This window comes from Tenrec ecaudatus, chromosome 7 (genome assembly GCF_050624435.1).
Source record: "Tenrec ecaudatus isolate mTenEca1 chromosome 7, mTenEca1.hap1, whole genome shotgun sequence".
Lineage (NCBI taxonomy): Eukaryota > Metazoa > Chordata > Mammalia > Afrosoricida > Tenrecidae > Tenrec > Tenrec ecaudatus.
In genome coordinates this window covers 103,151,843-103,169,913 of record NC_134536.1, presented here as the reverse complement: position 1 = coordinate 103,169,913, position 18,071 = coordinate 103,151,843, and the positions used below count along the sequence as shown (strand labels likewise).

General features: G+C 39.9%; 1 protein-coding gene across 3 annotated transcripts in view; it reads left to right on the top strand.

Moving 5' to 3' along the window:
* The window catches only part of SMAP1 (small ArfGAP 1), a 147,433-nt gene that overhangs the window by 39,297 nt on the left and 90,065 nt on the right, over positions 1–18,071 (top strand). For all 3 annotated transcript variants that reach the window (XM_075554915.1, XM_075554917.1, XM_075554916.1), the window contains exon 2: positions 13,774–13,907. In XM_075554915.1, the coding sequence (XP_075411030.1) occupies positions 13,774–13,907 (134 nt within the window). The remainder of the gene's footprint in view (positions 1–13,773; positions 13,908–18,071) is intronic.

Sequence of the window (18,071 nt, the reverse complement as noted above, 5' to 3'; positions counted from 1 at the left end):
TATTTGGAGGTTTTTTTTAAATGGATTTTCTAAACTTTAAAATTTTACATTGTCATGTGCTGTCTCTGCAGTCACATTTCTTTTTGTTTTTAGTTCAGCTGGTGTTTTGACAGATATCCTTAAACACCAGGAAACAAAAAGAGAAAGAGGGAAAAAAAAAAGAAAAGACATAACAAAAAGCAAGAAAGCCCATCGTTATCCCAGTGTTTGCAGATTGGCCCTGCCTTGGTGTGCTCCCTTAGTGCCTAGCCAGGCCATTGGTGCTCGGCATTAGTGACCTTCCCTTCTTGCTTTGCGTCAAAAGATCAGCTGGAGGTGAACAGTTATGGCCATTTCTAAGGCGTAAGGATAGATCTACTAAATCTTTCAGTATGCATCCGCGTAATAATACATAATTTCCTAAAGAAACTTTCCCCAGTTTTTCCTGCTGGTCTTTTGATGTTCTACTGTTAGCTTAAAAAACACACACTTTTTTTCTAAACGTTGTATTGTGATCATTCAAATTTATAAATTGGTTTCTAATTCATCAGTTCACACACAATTTGTTTGATGACCTTGTTCCCCAGTCATCAGCACTGTTACTATTTCCTTTCATTTCCATTCATTCTTATGAACTTTATCCCGGGGCAAGTACAATCCCCTTAATGTCATGATAGATTGGTTGATTTATGGGCTATGTACCTCCTTGATATTACAGGCTGGTTTAGCTGAAGGTGAGCTCCAGACCTGAGGAATGACAAAGGGCCATGGTCTTCGGGGCTCCACTTGTCTTCCTAAAACCAGTTAATCTTGGTCTTGGGGTTTTTAGATTGTTCAACATTTTCTCCTACCCTGTCCAGGATCTTCTACTGTGATTCCTTTCAGAGTAGTCAGCAGTAGTAGCTATGTGCCATGTAGTTCTGTGGTCCTGAGGTTCATGTGCCTCATTGTCCAGTAGACCAGTCTCCCACCTGTCTTTGGGAGAGACAAAACAGTTGCACCGTGGCTGGCCACTCTCAAGCTTTTTAACACTCCAGTTGTTACCAATGTAAGATATAGAGAGAGCCTTGTCATTGTAGACTGTTATGCCAATTGACCTTGTAGTAATTTCATAAGAGTGATGCTTCAGTTGTCAAACTCAGTTCACTCCAAATTTGTGCTCAAACACCAAAAAGTTTGAGAATGGAACATATTTTTCCCATAAGAAATAATAGAAGACCAAATAATTGGTTCTGAGGCACCACAATTAAACTTATAAACTCATTTTTCCAGGCCTAAATCACTATGGATTCTCATGTATCATGGTCCCAGCTATGCTATTGCCATTGAGTTGTTTATTATTTATCCGAATTAACAGCAACTTTTCAACCTCTGGTGGTCTGGGTTGTTTCGTGGTTAATGATTTCATACCTTTTCGCTCAATTAACCACTTTAATAATTTTTTTCTGAAAAACATTGATAATGTCTGCTTAGGCATGTTGTATACAGCCACCATATCAGACAAGTGGTGACCTGAATCTAATCTTGCAACAATTTCCTTAACTCTATTATGATTTTCAGTTTTCCTTACCTTTACTGCTATCACTTGCCTTTCTTTGGAGCCAGGGCTGCAATATTTTACACAAATCACACGTAAAAAGCACAACTATTTTAAAGCTTTAACACAAATGCTGTATTGTCTGAACGAAGGCAGCACTTAGACTTAGACCGAAGCGTTAGCCCCTTTGTCCATGGCTAGATGAGGTGCATGACTCACTCTTGGCTGGTGTGGGTTTTTTATAAAATCATTTTATTGGGTGTGCTTACAGTTCTTATCATAATCCTTACTTACAGCCATTGTGTAAAGCACATTTGTACATTCATTGCCCTCATCATTCTCAAAACATTTGCTCTCCACTTAAGCCCCTGGCATCAGCTCCTCAGTGTTGCTCTGCCCCCTCCCTCATGAACCCTTGATCATTTATAAATTATTTTTCATGCCTTACACTGTCCTATGTCTCCCTTCACCCACTTTTCTGTTGTCCATCCCCCAGGGAAGGGGGTTATATGTAGATCATTGTGAGCAGTTCCCCATTTTACCCCACCTTACCCTGATCCTCCTGGTATCGCTACTCACATTATTGGTCCTGAGTGGTTTATCTGTCCTGGATTCCCTGTGCTTCCAACTCTTATCTGTACCACTGTCCATCCTCTGTTCTAGCCGGATTTGTAAGGTAGAATTGGGATCATGATAGTGGGAGGCAGGAAGCTTTTAAGAACTAGAGGAAAGTTGTATGTTTCATCGGTGCTATACTGCACCCTGATGGCTCATCTCCCCACAACCCTTCTGTAAGGGGATGTCCAGTTACCTACAGATGGGCTTTGGGTTTCCACTCTGCACTCCTCTTCATTCACAATGATATGATTATATATGACGATGGGGAAATAGATCTATGTGCCTATATGTATAGGTTTAGTATTAAGGTAGCAGATGGACATTGGGCCTTCACTCAAGTACTCCCTCAATGCAAGAGCACTTTGTTCTATTAAACTGGCATTCCATGATGCTCGCCTTCCCGACATGATCACTGAAGACAAAGAGGGTGCATAAGCAAATGTGGTGAAGAAAGCTGATGGTGCCTAGCTATCAAAAGATACAGCGTCTGGGATCCTCAAGGCTTGAAGATAAACAAGCGGCCATCTAGCTCAGAAGCAACAAAGCCCACACCAAGTCAGATTTTTAGTTAGGCTATTTAGCAATGTTAGAAACATTGAGCAAGTTTATTTTTTTGACCTTTGTTCTTTGAGTAATGGAAAGTGTGAGCTTGGAGCCTTTTGACAATGGAGGTGTCACTGTATTAGTTAAATTGTAATGGCTGTTAACTCTACTTTTATGTATACCAGATATTTCAGAAGATTGTGTTGCTGTTTGTATTTATTAGGTGTCCCTATTAAATAGTGCTGAAAGGTTGGCGAGTTCATCCAAGGAAACGTCAGAAAACAGAAGTGCATATTGGCTCTCCCATTCATAGATGGGAAAACGGTATAGCACATATGAGGTTACTAGTTAGAATCTTCTTGAAGACAAGTAAACCAGAAACTAAACTCATTGCCATTGAGTTGATGCCAACTCAGTGAATCCTGTAGGCAGAGTGAGTTTCCAAGACTACGTTGTTGTTTTGTCCCCGTCCCCCCCCAGACTAAGTTTAAGCAAGTAGAGAACCCTTCCTTTTTTCTTTTTTGCACTGAATGGCAGTGTTTTAACACTGCCCTTGGCAACAAAAATAACAAATGGCTATTTAATTTTTTATGGCCATAGTCTTCAAATGTTAAAAACTACCCTTCTGAGTCAAAAGTATTGTTGCCACCTATAGAAGTATTCAATTGATTTGAATCATAAATATGTCACAGCTTTTTATAACTTTTAAGCATTAAAAAGTCCAATTTTATTGGGAATGAAACTCTTACTGAAATGGGCAGAAGTTCTTTCTTTAATTTCTACATGTACCTACACTTGGGAAGTCCCAGGGTGATACCAATAGCTAACCTGATTGGCTGCTAGCCAAAAGGTTGTAATGTAAGTTGGAGTCACCAGGAGACACTTTGAAAGAAAGGCCTGCCAATGCATTTTCAAAACACCAGTCATTGAGATACTGAAGCACAGTTCCATTCTGACACACATGGGATCCCACTGAATCGACTCGACCACAACTAGTTTTATCTGCAGATGAACTTCCCTTCCTGCCACATTGAGACACGGCTCAGTACGTCTGCTGGTTTTGATTTTGAGAAGCTTTGTAGTGGGCCACTCAAGGTTTTTTTTAAAAAGCATTTTATTTTATTTTTTAAATGATTTCATTGGGGGCAAATACAACTCTTATCACAATTATCACAATTCATACGTATATCCATTAGGTCAAGCACATTTGTACATTTGTTTCCATCATCCTTCTCAAAACATTTGCTTTCTACTTGAGCCCTTGATATCAGCTCCTCATTTCCCCCTCCCCGCTCCCACCTCCCTCATGAACTCTTGATAATTTATAAATTATTTTGTCATGTCTTACACTGTCTGACATCTTCTTTCACCCACTTTTCTTTTGTCTGTCCCCCAGGGAGGGCCTTATATGTAGATCCTTGTAATCGGTTCCCCCTTTTTACCCCACCTTCCCTCCACCCTCAGGGGATCGCCACTCTCACCACTGGTCCTCATTGGCCCTGAAGGAATCATCTGTCCTGGATTCCCTGTGTTTCCATTTCCTGTCTGTGCCAGTGTACATCTTCTGGTGTAGCCGGATTTGTAAGGTAGAATTGAGATCATGTTAGTGAAGGAAGGAAGCATTTAAGAATTAGAGGAAGGTTGTATGTTTCATTGTTGCTACGCTGTACCCAGACTGGCTCATCTCCTACCCCGACCCATCTGTAAGAGGATGTCTAGTTGCCTACAGATGGACTTTGCGTCTCTACTCCGCACTCCCCCCTCATGCACAATGATATGATTGTTCTTGAATGTCTGTTACCTGATCCTATTGACACCTCATGATCACACAGGCTGGTGTGCTTCTTCCATGTGGGCTTTGTTGCTTCTGAGCTAGATGGCTGCTTGTTTACCTTCAAGCCTTTAAGATCTCATACGCTATATCTTTTGGTAGTTGGGCACCATCAGCTAGCTTTCTTCACCACATTTGCTTATGCACCCACTTTGTCTTCAGCAATTGTGTCGGGAAGGTGAGCGTCATGGAATGCCAGTTTAGTAGAACAAAGACGTGTTCTTGCATTGAGGGAGTACTTGATTGGAGGCCCACTGTCCATTTGCTACCTTATTACTAAACCTATAAATATGCACATAGATATATTTCCCCATCATATATAAATATGTTTGCATATGTACATTGCCTCTATTTAGACCTCTGTAAATGCCCATTTTCCTCCTACTTCTTTCCTCTAATTCCTTTTACTTTCCTCTTGTCCCACTATGCCTTCATTTGGGTTTCAGTAATTCCTCTCGGTTACATTGCCCTTGATCAGCCCTACCTGGCCTCTTACAACCTCCTCACTACTGATTTTGGATCACTTGTTCCCTTGTCCCTGGGTTTAACACCACTTCCTTTCCCCCACCTTCCCCTCTCCCATGTCCCTCGGGAATGGTCCCTTTGTTTTCTCCTCCTGATTGTTTATCCAATTTAACTTGTCTAGATAGAAGGCAGAGCAAAACAAAGCAACAAAAGGAAAACAGCAACAACAAAAACAATGAAACAAACAAGAAACGCCTGTAAATCGTTCAGGGTCTGTTTGTTGACCTTTAGGAGTGTTTTCTGGTCGAATCTGATGGAGTGCCATATCCTGGCCCCAAAGTCTGTTTTTGGCACTCCCTCGGGACTTCCTTGCTCTGTTCCCCTTGCTGTTCTGTTGCACACCCTTAGTATTTTGCCTTGGTGTGGTGGGATCAGATCGGGTGCGATTCCCGCACTGTGTCTCCAGTGTTGTTGCATGTAGGGCTATGGGTCATTGAGGGATGTTGTGTTTCCTAGTGGGGCCGGCCATATGGTCCTCTCTGTGCATAGCCTGCTCTGCTCTGAGCAGAGGTATAGTCCTCAAGGCGTGGTGGACTAAGATGGGGACACCTGTCTTCTGATGACAACGAAGAATATATTTCATAAGCATCTAGATCAGTGGTTCTCAATCTGTGGGTTGCGACCTATTTGGGGGGGGGTCAGACGACCCTTTAACAGGGGTCTTTATTTGTAATTAGAAATACTTATTTTACTATATATAATTATATATTTTTGTGATTAATCACTGTTCTTTAATTTTGTTCCATTTGTAAAAATGAAAATACATCCTGCATATCAGATATTTACATTATGGTTCAGAACAGTAGAAATTTTATAGCTATGAAGTAGCAAAGAAATTAATTTTACGGTTGGGGTCTCCACAACATGAGGACTGTATTAAAGGGTGACGGCATTAGGTCAAGAACCACTGGTTTAGTCCAGACAATGAAGTAAATTAATTTTTGTGCCACTAGATGGCGCTCGCGGCCAAACAAAATGTCCACACAAATTTCTTAGGGGCTCCGGTGGTGCATCAGGTTAAGTGCCTGGCTGCCAACTGATAAGTCAGTGGTTTGAACCCACCATCAGTTTGTAAATTACAGGCTCTAATTTACAGACACACTTCCTTTTTATTGTGTTCCATATTACTTTATTATTTTTAGCAAGTTGAAGGTTTGTGACAACCCTACATTGAGCAAGTTGATGGGTGCCATTTTCCCAACAGCATGTGCTTGCTTTGTATCTTTTTCACATTTTAGTAATTCTAAGATTTCAAACTTTTTCATAATGCTTTGCACATATAATAGACCAGATTTTATTTTCACTTCCTATGTACTGGGGAAGCTAACAGTTTGTGTCATTGGCTTTATTCTGATATCGTGGTGGTCTGGAACTGAGTTCACTATCTTTGAGATATGCTCATACTTCAACGAGTACTGTCAAAATTTTGATATCGACATATAATCACATAAGATCTAGAATTCAGGAATGAAAGAAAAGGAGATACTTGCTAATAAATAAGCCTTAACCAAACCCATTGCCATCAAGTAATTTCTGACCATGTAAGAGTAGAAATGCCCAAAGGCTATAATCTGTACAAAAGCAGACTACAACATCTGTCTCCTGGGCAATGAGACTAATGGTTATAACTTTCAATCTTTTGGTTAGCAGCTAAGTGGTGAAACCACTGGGTCACCAGAGCTCTTTGTATAAACCAGTTGTGGTAGTTACATAATCTGCTGTCAGTTTGAAGATTCCGAGTGAAGGGGTGGAGTCTAGACTGTCAATCAGATCATAGCCAATGAGGCCTCAGTGGGTATGATCTTTTCCTGAGCATTCTGTGAACTCTGGTATTCTTCCTTGGCTGAGGGAGAATCCCTCTCTCAGCTCACTCCCTGGGAAACATCCCTATGGAGAAGACACACGGAGAGAGGCTGATGGAGCTCCAGACTTCTGGAGCCAGAGAAGCCACATGGAGACCTGTGCCAGTGCTGAGATGCTTATAATGCCACTGGATCCACAAGACTCCCCACCCACTGCATTTGGCGTTATTGCATGTTTTTCCTGAGTCTGAAGAGGACTTTATAGATTGGTATCGGATATATGGGCTAATAACGAATTTATGAACTTGATCTGGACTGGGCTGGGGTGTTTTCTCAATATTCAACTTCTTTTGTATATAAGTTTTCTTACACATGTGTGTTTATGAATTTGTTTCTCTACCCAGACTAACACACAAGTAGAAAACTTTGTTTCTGTATTTTAATTGAAGAGTTGCTGGTGTGTATATATCCTACATTTTGGAATAACCCACAGTGGGTTTCTTGTTAATCTCAAAGTTGTTAGTTCAAACCTATCAGCAGCTCTGCAGGAGAAAGATGTGACTGTCAAGATTTACATACTCTGAACGCTGTGAGTCAGAATCAATTCAGTGGCATTGTTTTGTTTTTTAGGTTTTGAAATTTAATGAATACAGAGAATACTACTCAAAATTTTGATGCTGGATAGCTGTTTTCTGTATTGTCAAATGTGTTTCCATTGTCTGAGATTTTCTTTTGGTCTTGCAAATAGTGTTTGTCTCCCCCCCACCCCTTCTAGTTTGGGTGGTGTATAATCCACATATCATACAATTCAGTAGTTCAGTCACATCAGGAAGAGTTGTATACCTTTTTTTTTTTTTAAACTTGTGAATTAGAGCAAATTAAAATGTTAGCTTTATTTTTTTTTTCTGAAAAGGGGGCAGTAGGGTCAAAAGTTTGGGAGCCTATATTTTAGAATAACCTATTAGTCTAAAGAAAAAAATTCACGACACTTGTATGTTTTAAAAAGAGCTTTATATCACAGAGCAATTGTATATTGAGAAGCATTCCAGCCCAGTCCAAATCAAGTCTGTAAATCTAGTATTATCCCATATGTCCAGTACTAGTTCATAAATTCCTTTTTTAGTCTTGCACAAACATGCAATAATACTGAATGCAGAAAGATCACAGGCCAGTGGGTGGAAAGTGTTATAGATCCAGTGGTGGTGGAAGCATCTCAGCTCTGACGTGGGCCTCCACGTGACTCCTCCAGCTCCAGGACTCTAGCTTCATCAGTGTGCCTCCATGTGGCTTGTCAACAGGAATGTCAAGCAGAGAGTGTGTATGTCTCTTGTCTCCAGCAAGCTATTTATCTCCTTAGTGCCCCCAAATGTGGTTTGAGTTGGGGGTAGTCAGCTCCCCACTGCTAATCACGGGTTCAGTATGCACAATTGTATGGTTGAGATATATAAATATTAAAGTCATCGAGAGCATGAGAGATAAAATATATTGCAATAATGAAGGTAGACACATTTCATGGTAGCATGCTCACCTCAGCCCCAGTTGGTGGTCCACGTGGTGAGAGAGGGAAGGGAAAAGGGGGTGGGGTGGGGGGATAGACCAACGAGAAAGGGCTCTATTGCTAACCCAGGCTTATATACCTTTGGGGGCGTGCAAGCCCACTAATTATAGGTAAAGACATACGTCATAGGAATGGGTCACACTATGTTATACAGCAGTGAAAGAAGGTGGTCTAGGGACTTGCAAGCAATAGGAAGAGGAGGGATTTAGGGTATACATGTGCCAAGATTGGCGGATACTAGATTAGGATGGCAGTTTAGCTTTGACCTGTTCTCTGGATCTCCATAGGAACCATTATCAGTAGGATGTAAACCCCACCTACAGGAACCAAGCTAATGGTTGCAAGCTTCGGGGAGAAATAGTCCATTGTCCCCAGCAGCAGGGAGCAGCCCCCACCCCTGTGGTGGGGTGAGACAGTCTGGCAGGGATGTCTGTAAGCATCTGACCTCCCCCCACACCCAAATAGGTCATCAAGCTATGACCTTATTGACAGGCTAAACTCCACCCTATCACTCTTGGTAGTTTCAAGTTGGCAACCGATTATGTAACTACCACACTTATAGACCAAATTGCCCTGTGTCATATGAACTTAGTTGCTTAGTCTCTTAAAACAAGGGCATTTTCTTGACTAATCAAAATTGTTGTTTGGTTCCGTATAGTCAGATTCAACTCAAAGATTCCACATGTAATATAAAGAAACACCTCCAGGTTCTGTCTTGTACTCCCAATCGTTGCTGTGTTTGAGCCAATTATTGTTTCCACGGTGTCAATCCTTGTTGATCACAGTATAGCTATAAAAAAATCTGTAAATTATTTATACTCAGTGCAGTGCATATAATATATACACTTTAATCAGATGTCACCAATTGTTTCAATAATGTCAAGGATACTTTTTTTGCGGGGGGAGGTGTCACGTCAGACTTAAATACTAAAAGGCCAAAACCAAACCAAACCCATTGTCATCAAGTTAATTCAGACTCATAGCAGCCATATGGGGTGTCTGAGATTTAAAAAATCTTCATAGGCACAGATAGCCCATCGCACCACCCACGTTGTGTTTAGTAGGCCAGCACTTACTCGAAAGCGCCAATGTGGTTCCGTGTCGCGTAAATCAGCAAACCCATGGATTGGAACCAGAGCATTTGTAAAGAGGGTCTGCTTGCTTGAAAATACTGGTGCCGTGAACTAAATGTACTCTACAAAGCTAGAGTAACCGTGCCAATGTGATAATACTTAAGGTTAGCCATGGACCAATGGAATAGAATTGAGAAACTTAAACATCTATGGCAAATTGATTTTCCATGGGGTTCCAAATCAATTCAGCGTATCAAGGAATAATGTCTTCATTAATTGATGAAGAAGCTGTATGCAACCCTCATAGATGAAAGTTAAAATGAATTGGTGACCTAAATGTAAGAACTAAAATCATACAAAAGCTCTTAGAAGAAAACACAGAAAGACAGCTTCAGGCTCTTTTAGTAGGTAATGGATTTTGAGGTATGACCCCCTCCCCCTCCCTAGAGGAATGAGCAACAAAAGAGGAGACTGGAATTTATTAAATTGAAATATTTTGTATGTTAAGGGACATTATCTAAAAAATGACAGGCACTTGGAGATAATATTTGGAAACGGTAGCTCAGGAGTCTCGGTGGTGTGATGGGTTATATGTTGGGATGTTAACCTCAAGGTCAACCATTTGAACCTACTAGCTGAATCATGGGATAAGAGGTTTTCTGCTCCCCTAGAGATTTATAACCTTGGAAAACCAAAGGGCAGTTCTATGTCTCAGAGGGTAATTGAGTCAGGATTAATTGAATGGCAGTGAGTTTAATATCCAGTGTAATAGTTGAATATCCAGAATCTATGTTCTTGTTGTTAGTGCCTAATTTATTGCCCTTAGGTAGTGATCCTACGTAAAACAGAAGGAAACACAGTGCGGGGGGCTTAAGTCATGTGCACAATTGTTCTTATGTTTGAGCCCATTGTTGTATCCACTGTGTCTGTTTGGTTGAAGATCTTCTTTTTTGCTGCCTCTCTGTCAAGCATAAAGTCATTCTCCAGGGACTGGGACTGGTCTCTCCACATGTCCAAAGGACACGCTTCTCCAAGGAACATTCTGGCTATATTTGTTCCAAGACAGATTTGTTTTGGCAGTCCATGCATGGTACTTTGAACATTCTTTACCAGCACTGTAATTCAAACAAATTGATTTTTCTTCATTGCTGTTTATTCAGAATCTAAGTTTCATATGCTTATGAGGCAGTCAAAAACACTATGGCTTGGGTCAAGTGTCCCTAAGTCTTCAAAATAACATCCTTGCTTTTCAGTACCCTGAAGAGGTCTTGTTTAGCAGATTTACCCAACTGTGTTACGGTTTTCTAGAGAGACAAAACTAGATTGCTAGTAATTATATACATCTATCTATATATATATAATACAAGAAATGAACCATTAAATTATATACAGATAGATATATAATACAAGAAATGAACAGTTAAATTATAAATTATAAAGCCGTGAGACACTAGCAGTCCTTTAAGGCTTGAGGGCTGCCAGTTCCTCCTCTGTAGAGAGAACTGGGCTATATATACCCAGGCAGAACAAGCAAGGCAGCCGCACACTGGTCCGATGATTAAAGAGTGAGAGACAAGAAAGACGAGGCTCACCGAGCCATTTATCTCTCTGCCCTTCAGTTAATCCCATTCGCATTTATCGGCCAGGCTGGCACAATAAAATACCGCACCAACGCAGTGCATCATTTGATTTTTTGACTCCTGCTTCCGTGTGCATTGGTTGTGGATCCAAGCACAACAGAATTCTTGACAACTTCAATCCTTTCTCCATTTATCATGTTTCTTATTGATTCAGTGGTGAGGATTTTGGTTCTCTTTACATAGAGTTGTAATCCACACTGAATGCTGCAATCTTTGACCTTATCAGTGAGGGCTTCAAGTCCTCGTTGTCATCATATCACAGGTTGTTAAGCCTTCCACCAACCCTCATGTCACAGTCTTTATGTAATCCAGCATCTGGTTCTTTCCTCAGCACACAGATTGAATAACTATAGTGAGAGGTTACAACCTTGGTGCACACCTTTCCTCCTTTTTAAACCATGTGGTGTTCTCTTGTTTTGTTCCCACAACTGCCTCTTGATGCACGTGTAAGTGCTGCATAAACACAGTCGAGTGTTCTGGAATTCCTACTCTACTCAAGGCTAGCCATAATTTGTTATAGTCCCCACAGTTGAATGCCTTAGCATAGTCAGTAAAATATATATAAACATTTTTCTGGTATTTGCTTTCAGCCAAGATCCATCTTTTTTTGGGGGGTGGGGTGGGGTCTCTTACAGCTCTTATCACAATCCATACATATATCCATTGTGTCAAAACACATCTGTACATATGTCGTCACCTTTTTCATAAAATTTTCTTTCTGCTTGAACCCTTGGTATCAGCTTCTCATTCCCCCCCTTCCCCATGCCCCCTTGATAATTTATAAATTATTTCTTTTATGTCTTACACTGACCACTGTCACCCTTCACCTACATTTCTGCTGTCTATTCCCCTGGGGGGTGGGGGGCAGCATACACCAATTATTGTTATCAGTTCCCCATTACTCCCCGTCCCCATTCCCTTACCCTTCTAGTATTGCTGCTCCCCTTATTGGTCTTGAGGGGTTTATCAGTTCTGGATTCCCTGTTGTGAGCTCTTATCTACACCAGTATATATATGTTCCGGACTAGCCAGATTTGTAAGATCGAATTGCAGTCATGATAGTGGGTGGGTGTTGGGAATCATTAAAGAACTCGAGGAAGACTGTGTGTTTCGTCAGTGCTGTACTGCACCCTGACTGACTCCTCTTTTCTTTGTGGTCCTTCTGACGGGGTGTCCAATGACTGCTGAGGGGCTTTGGATCTATCTCTACTCTGCCGCCCCCCTCATTCCCATTGATTTGTTTGTTTTGGGTTTTTGATAGCTAATCCCATCGACGCCTCATGATCACACAGGCTGGTGTGTTATATGGGCTTTGTTGCTTCTCAACTAGATGGCTGCTTGTTTTATCTGGAAGGCTTTAAGATCCCAAATGCTATATCCTTTTATAACTGGGCACCATCACATTCTTCACCACATTTGCTTTTGCACCCATTTTGTTTTCAGTGATTACATTAGGGAAGGTGAGCATCACTGAGCGCTGTGTTGTAGATCAAAGTGTTCTTGCGCTGAGGGGAGGACAAGCCAAAATCCATCTTAAATCAGCAATGATATCCCATGCTCCAAATTCTCTTCAGAATCAATCTGAGCCTCATTGTTGGAACTCTGTTGGATGATCTTCAGCAAAATTTTACTTGCATCAGTGATACTGTTTTATAAATTGAACATTCTACTGGGACACCATTCTTTGGATTGAGTAAAGCTATGTATCTATCTTCCAGTCAGCTGGCCAAGTAGCTGTCTTCAAAATTTCCTGTCATAGACGAGTGAGTGTTTTCAGTGCTTCATCAGCTTGTTGAAATATTTCAATTGGTATTCCATCAGTTTCTGGAGTCCAGTTTTTGGACTGTGTTAAGTGCTATTCTTCCTTCAGTACCATTGGTTCTTACTCACATGCTACCTCCTAAAACGGTTGAATGTTGACCAGTTCTTTTTGGTGTAGGGTATAGGGACTGTGTGTGCTTTCCATCTTCCTTTGCTGCATGCTGGGTCGTTCCATATTTTGAATCTTTTAAGGTTACAACTTGAGGTTTGAATATTTTGAGTTCTTTCAGTTTAAGATATGCTGTGCATGTTCTTCTTTTTTTGGTTTTCTAATTCTGGGTCTTCACACATTTCATTATAATATTTTACTTTGTCTACTTGAGCTGCTTTTTGAAATATTTTGTCTAGCTCGTTGACTTCGTCCTTCCATTTATTGTAGTACTCTACGATAAAGAGCAAGTTTTTTTTAACCAGGATGAGGTTCTTTAACCAGGACAAAGCCAAAGAACACTCACGGCCATTGATGATAACTGTACAAAGATGTAGAATTTCCTGTAACTGAGACTGTAACTCTTAATGGGAGTGTAAAGCTTGCCTTTCTCCAGCAGGGAAATTTGCAGAGTAAAAAGGTATTTACAGAAAGTATTATTAATTTTAGACAGATATTTTGGGAAAATTTCCAGGGATGCAAAATGAATATAATCATTAAACTTCTTGAAGGTTGTTTTATAATCTTTCAGTGCAGCCAAGACACATCTCTCGTTAGCATGCTTGTCATATTTGTTTGAAAATTTGAATGTGATTTCTATGAATTTCCATGACATGATATAAAATCTCGAGAAACTTGTGCTGTGCCATCATTTTTGTCTTTAATCTCTGCTTTCCTTTGTGTCTTTTCTCACGCAGGCCCCCGATGGGCTGCCTGGAATATTGGTGTGTTTATTTGCATCAGATGTGCTGGAATCCATCGAAATCTTGGGGTTCATATATCCAGGGTCAAATCAGTCAATCTAGACCAATGGACACCAGAACAGATACAGGTAAGCCTTTTCTTAGGAAAAAACTTTTTTATTTAATATTTTAAAACAATTTACCAATCTTTCACCTGTTTTTTTTTTTTTGCATTGGAAAGTTAACATTGAAGAGAAGTATGCTGAAAGGGCAGGGCATGTGCCACATATGAGGGATACACAGAAAAAACCTGATTTCCACCCCCCGCCCCACCAAAACAAAACACTGTGTATGTAAAGGTTTTACAGAACAACTGTATCACCTTCAAAGTACTCTTCATTACACTTACTACATTTGTTAAATCTGTGATTCCATTTTTGGAAACATTTCTCAAACTCACCTGTTTGGATGGTTGACAGCACTTCCATGTTTTTTTCTTCACCTCTTTTATGTTATCAAATCACTGTCCTTTCATGTCCCTCTTCATTCGCAGAAAACAAAAACAAGTTGCATGGAGTGGGATCAGGTGAGTCAATTGCACGGAGCAAGTGAAGTATGCTGGGTTTTTTTTGTTTTGTTTTTGCCAAAAACTTGCACACACAGATGGCCGTGTGAGCAGGTGCATTGTTGTTGTGACAAAACCAGTCCCCCGTCTGCCACAAATCTGGCTTTTTTGTCGCACACTGTTAAATTATATTTTCAGAACCTCTAAATAGAAAGCTTGGTTAACATTCTGACCTGGTAGAACAAACTCTAAATACATGACAGGTCAAAATTTTTGTCCATCTGGGAAGTTGACGAACAACCAGAATGAGGTTTATCATCAATTGACATTTGACCTTTTATGCAATGAGAGAACCACTCATACACTTGAGTTTTTCCCATAGCGCTGTCCTTGTATGTTGTGTTCAACATCACAACTGTTTCTGCAGCATTTTTCCTGAGCAGGGAACAAAATTTCACAGCCACATGCTGTTCTCTTAAATCGACCTTTGCAACAACTGCGATTTGAGTGAACTGCTTTTATAAAAACATTCACTGTGACCAGAGAACCTTTTCAGGAGACAGCACTGGGTGCAGGAAAAGAGTTGCTTGCTGCTCGCCTAGCAGGAAAAATGCATACTACGAAAGCTCCGCTACACAATTCCTGTTTGCTTGTTTTTTGTACCCCGTCATATATTTGAATTGCCAGCTTGGATGATTATTTCTTCTTGGGTCTATAATAAAGTCAGTTTTTAATCTATTTTTGACTGAAAATGTTGGTTTTGAAATATTAAAGAATGAATTTCTTGTTTTTGTATTGGTGGAATTTGCCAATGTATATATTTTTTCTTGTCAGTAGAGGGAGCCTAGGTAAAGATAAAAGAAAAATACTTCAAGTCTGAATGGACTTGAAGGATTTTCATTTTAAAAAGGTTTTGTCTGAAAAGCCAGAACCTACTTGCTAGAAGAGAGCTTAGTGAGAAAATAATTCTAGTGATTGGTGGTGGTTTGTTTAGAGTGATGTCACTTTGTCAGGGATGAATGTAGAATCATAAGGATTGCTGAGTTTATAATACTTCAGTCTTAAATTCTTTATTTTGTACTTTACAATCTTCAAGGTTGGCTACTTGTATAAAATAAAATGATTCTTTCTGATGGTATTCTAATGTAATTCAGTGAAAAATAGTGCCCTTTTGAAGTTTTCAATATGAAGACTAAATACATAGGGTATGTATTATGCATATTATATACATGCATACTCGGAATCAGAAACAACCAAAGTGGATGTTGTGGATGAATGTAGGGGTGAATAGATAGAATAAATATCTGCAGTTTATAAAGTTAAACATAATTTTTAAAGGTTCAAATTTCTGAACTTTTTGCTGGGTAAAACATAAAAGGAAAAAAAACCATAAAAGGAAATAAAATACTGTATATGTGTTCAAGAAACTGAAAAAAAAATTAGTTACATCTAGGAAGCAAAACTTAAAATATATGTACTTTTCATATAAGACGGGTCTTAAAATCTCTGTAGTAAATGTAACTAATTTCATGATTTAAGTCAAAATCTGAGGTGACATCTGACATTATAATTCGATGTTGCCTATCGATCTTGAAGATCCTAAGCATTTTAATGGTTCATTTTAAATAAAGAGAAACCATGGAGTCCTTGGGGAAATCAGGTGATATTTTCTTCAAGTAAGTTTTTGAGAGGTATGATCAGAAGGATGTTTGAGGTGAGTGTTCTGTGGGGCTGACGTGCAGCTGTTCTGAAGTTAGAGCAGAACTTGCTAATCAAAGCACTTGATTCACAGACTTAGCATGGTACAGGATACTGTACAACACACTTTTTACTTTAGCCTAGACTTTGAAGGTGAGTGATTTCAGAAAGCATAGAGTAAAGTGACTAGGAGCTGGAGTTAAACTTGGAATGGGATCTTGGTAAGATGCTTCACAGCCGAGTGCCTCAGTTTCTTCATTTGTAAAATGAAGGCAACGGTAATAGCACCTACCTCTTTGGGTTGCTTTGAGAATCAAATAAGTTAATATGAATGGAGCATTTAGAACAACATCTGGCACTGTGCAAGCAGTTAATGTTAGTTTATTAGTTACCAGTGGTCTTAATGCATTTTTTTCACTATAGAAAATCCACTATAGAACTGTTGTGGATATCTGCTTGATCGTCTTAGGAGCCCTGGTGGAGTAGTGGATTACACACTGGGGCTGCTAACATCAAAGTCAGCAGTGTGAAACCACCAGCCACCCCAAGGGAGAAAGAATGATGCTTACTATTGCTGTAAAGAGTTATATTCTTGGAAACCCACAAGGGCAGTGAGTTTTTGAGTAAGTTACTCCACCGTGATGATACGAGTGCTAAGTGTACTACTGAGTAAACAGACAGATTCATTGTGTCGTAATATTCAATATAAATTATGGTTTGAGACTCTTTGTTAATACAGTTTAATGTTAGTAGCTGTAGACATTCAGACCCCTGAGGTAAATGGGTAGTCAGTCATCGCAGTTACCCAGTAAGGGTGCCCCTCAATGAGAAAAATCTTTAAAAATTTTGAGAAACATCCTATTTCCTGTGGTTGTAGGTCTGTTTCAGCAATCAACTGTTTATACCATGACATTTTATTTGGATGTGCTTTTTACATTAAAATTAGTGCAAGTATTCTAGGGAATATAATGAGAATATAACATAATACAGATCTAAGTGAGTTGTTTGGATGTTAGTAAATGTCTGTGCCGACTAAGAGCTTCAGTGAAACCGCAGGGCATTTCACCACCTCAGAGAGACTGAAGAGGACTTGAAGCACGTACAGGTAGAGATCAAGGTATAGACTACAGCTCAATGTAAAGAAAACAACAATCCGCACAACTGAACCAATAGCATCACGATAAACAGAAAAGATGGTACTTGTCAGAGATTTCATTGTGCTTAGATCCACAATCAATACTTAATGGAAGCAGCGGCCAAATAAATTGGTGTGTTGCATTGGGAAAATCTGCACGAAATCTCTTTTAAAGTGTTGAAGAGCAAGGATACCTATTTGTGCACTAAGGGGCACCTGACTTAAGCCATGGAGTTTATCATGGCTTCATATGCTTATAGAAGCTAAAAAATGAATAAGGAAGACCAGAGAAGAATCAGTTTGTGTTACGGTGCTGTTGAGGAATCTTGAAAGTTCCATGCCCCGTCAGAAGAACAAAGCGTTCTTGAAAGAAGTATAGCCCAAAGTGAGTATGGTCAGACTTTGTCTCCTATACTTTGGACATGTTATCAGGGGCAGCCAGTTCCTCAAATGAGGTCATGTATGATCGGAGATCTGTGGGAAAAAAGGAAGACCCTTGATGACATGGACTGGCGTAGTGGCTGCAGTAGGGGCTCAAACATAGCAATTGTGAGGATGGTGCAGGGCTGGGCAGTGTTCCATACTGTTTTATGTAGGGTTGCTATGAGTCAGACTGATGCCATGGCACCTAACAATTAACAACAAGGACTTTCAGCTGCTCTGGTGGCAGTCCCCTATGCTGTTTTCTGTCCCCTGAGATTGGTCTTGGTAAATGTGCCATTTCTCTTTTGAAATTCATTTTACTGAGACTGATTTTTAATTTAGATCAGCAAATGTGATCACAGTGTGTTTATTACGCTGTTGTGTATTTTATAAAGAATTTATTTGATATAAGAGGATGCCTGGGAGGGATGCATAGAATTAATGAAATAGTTTACTACATTAAGTTCTACTCCACATCTTTTCCCATGATCA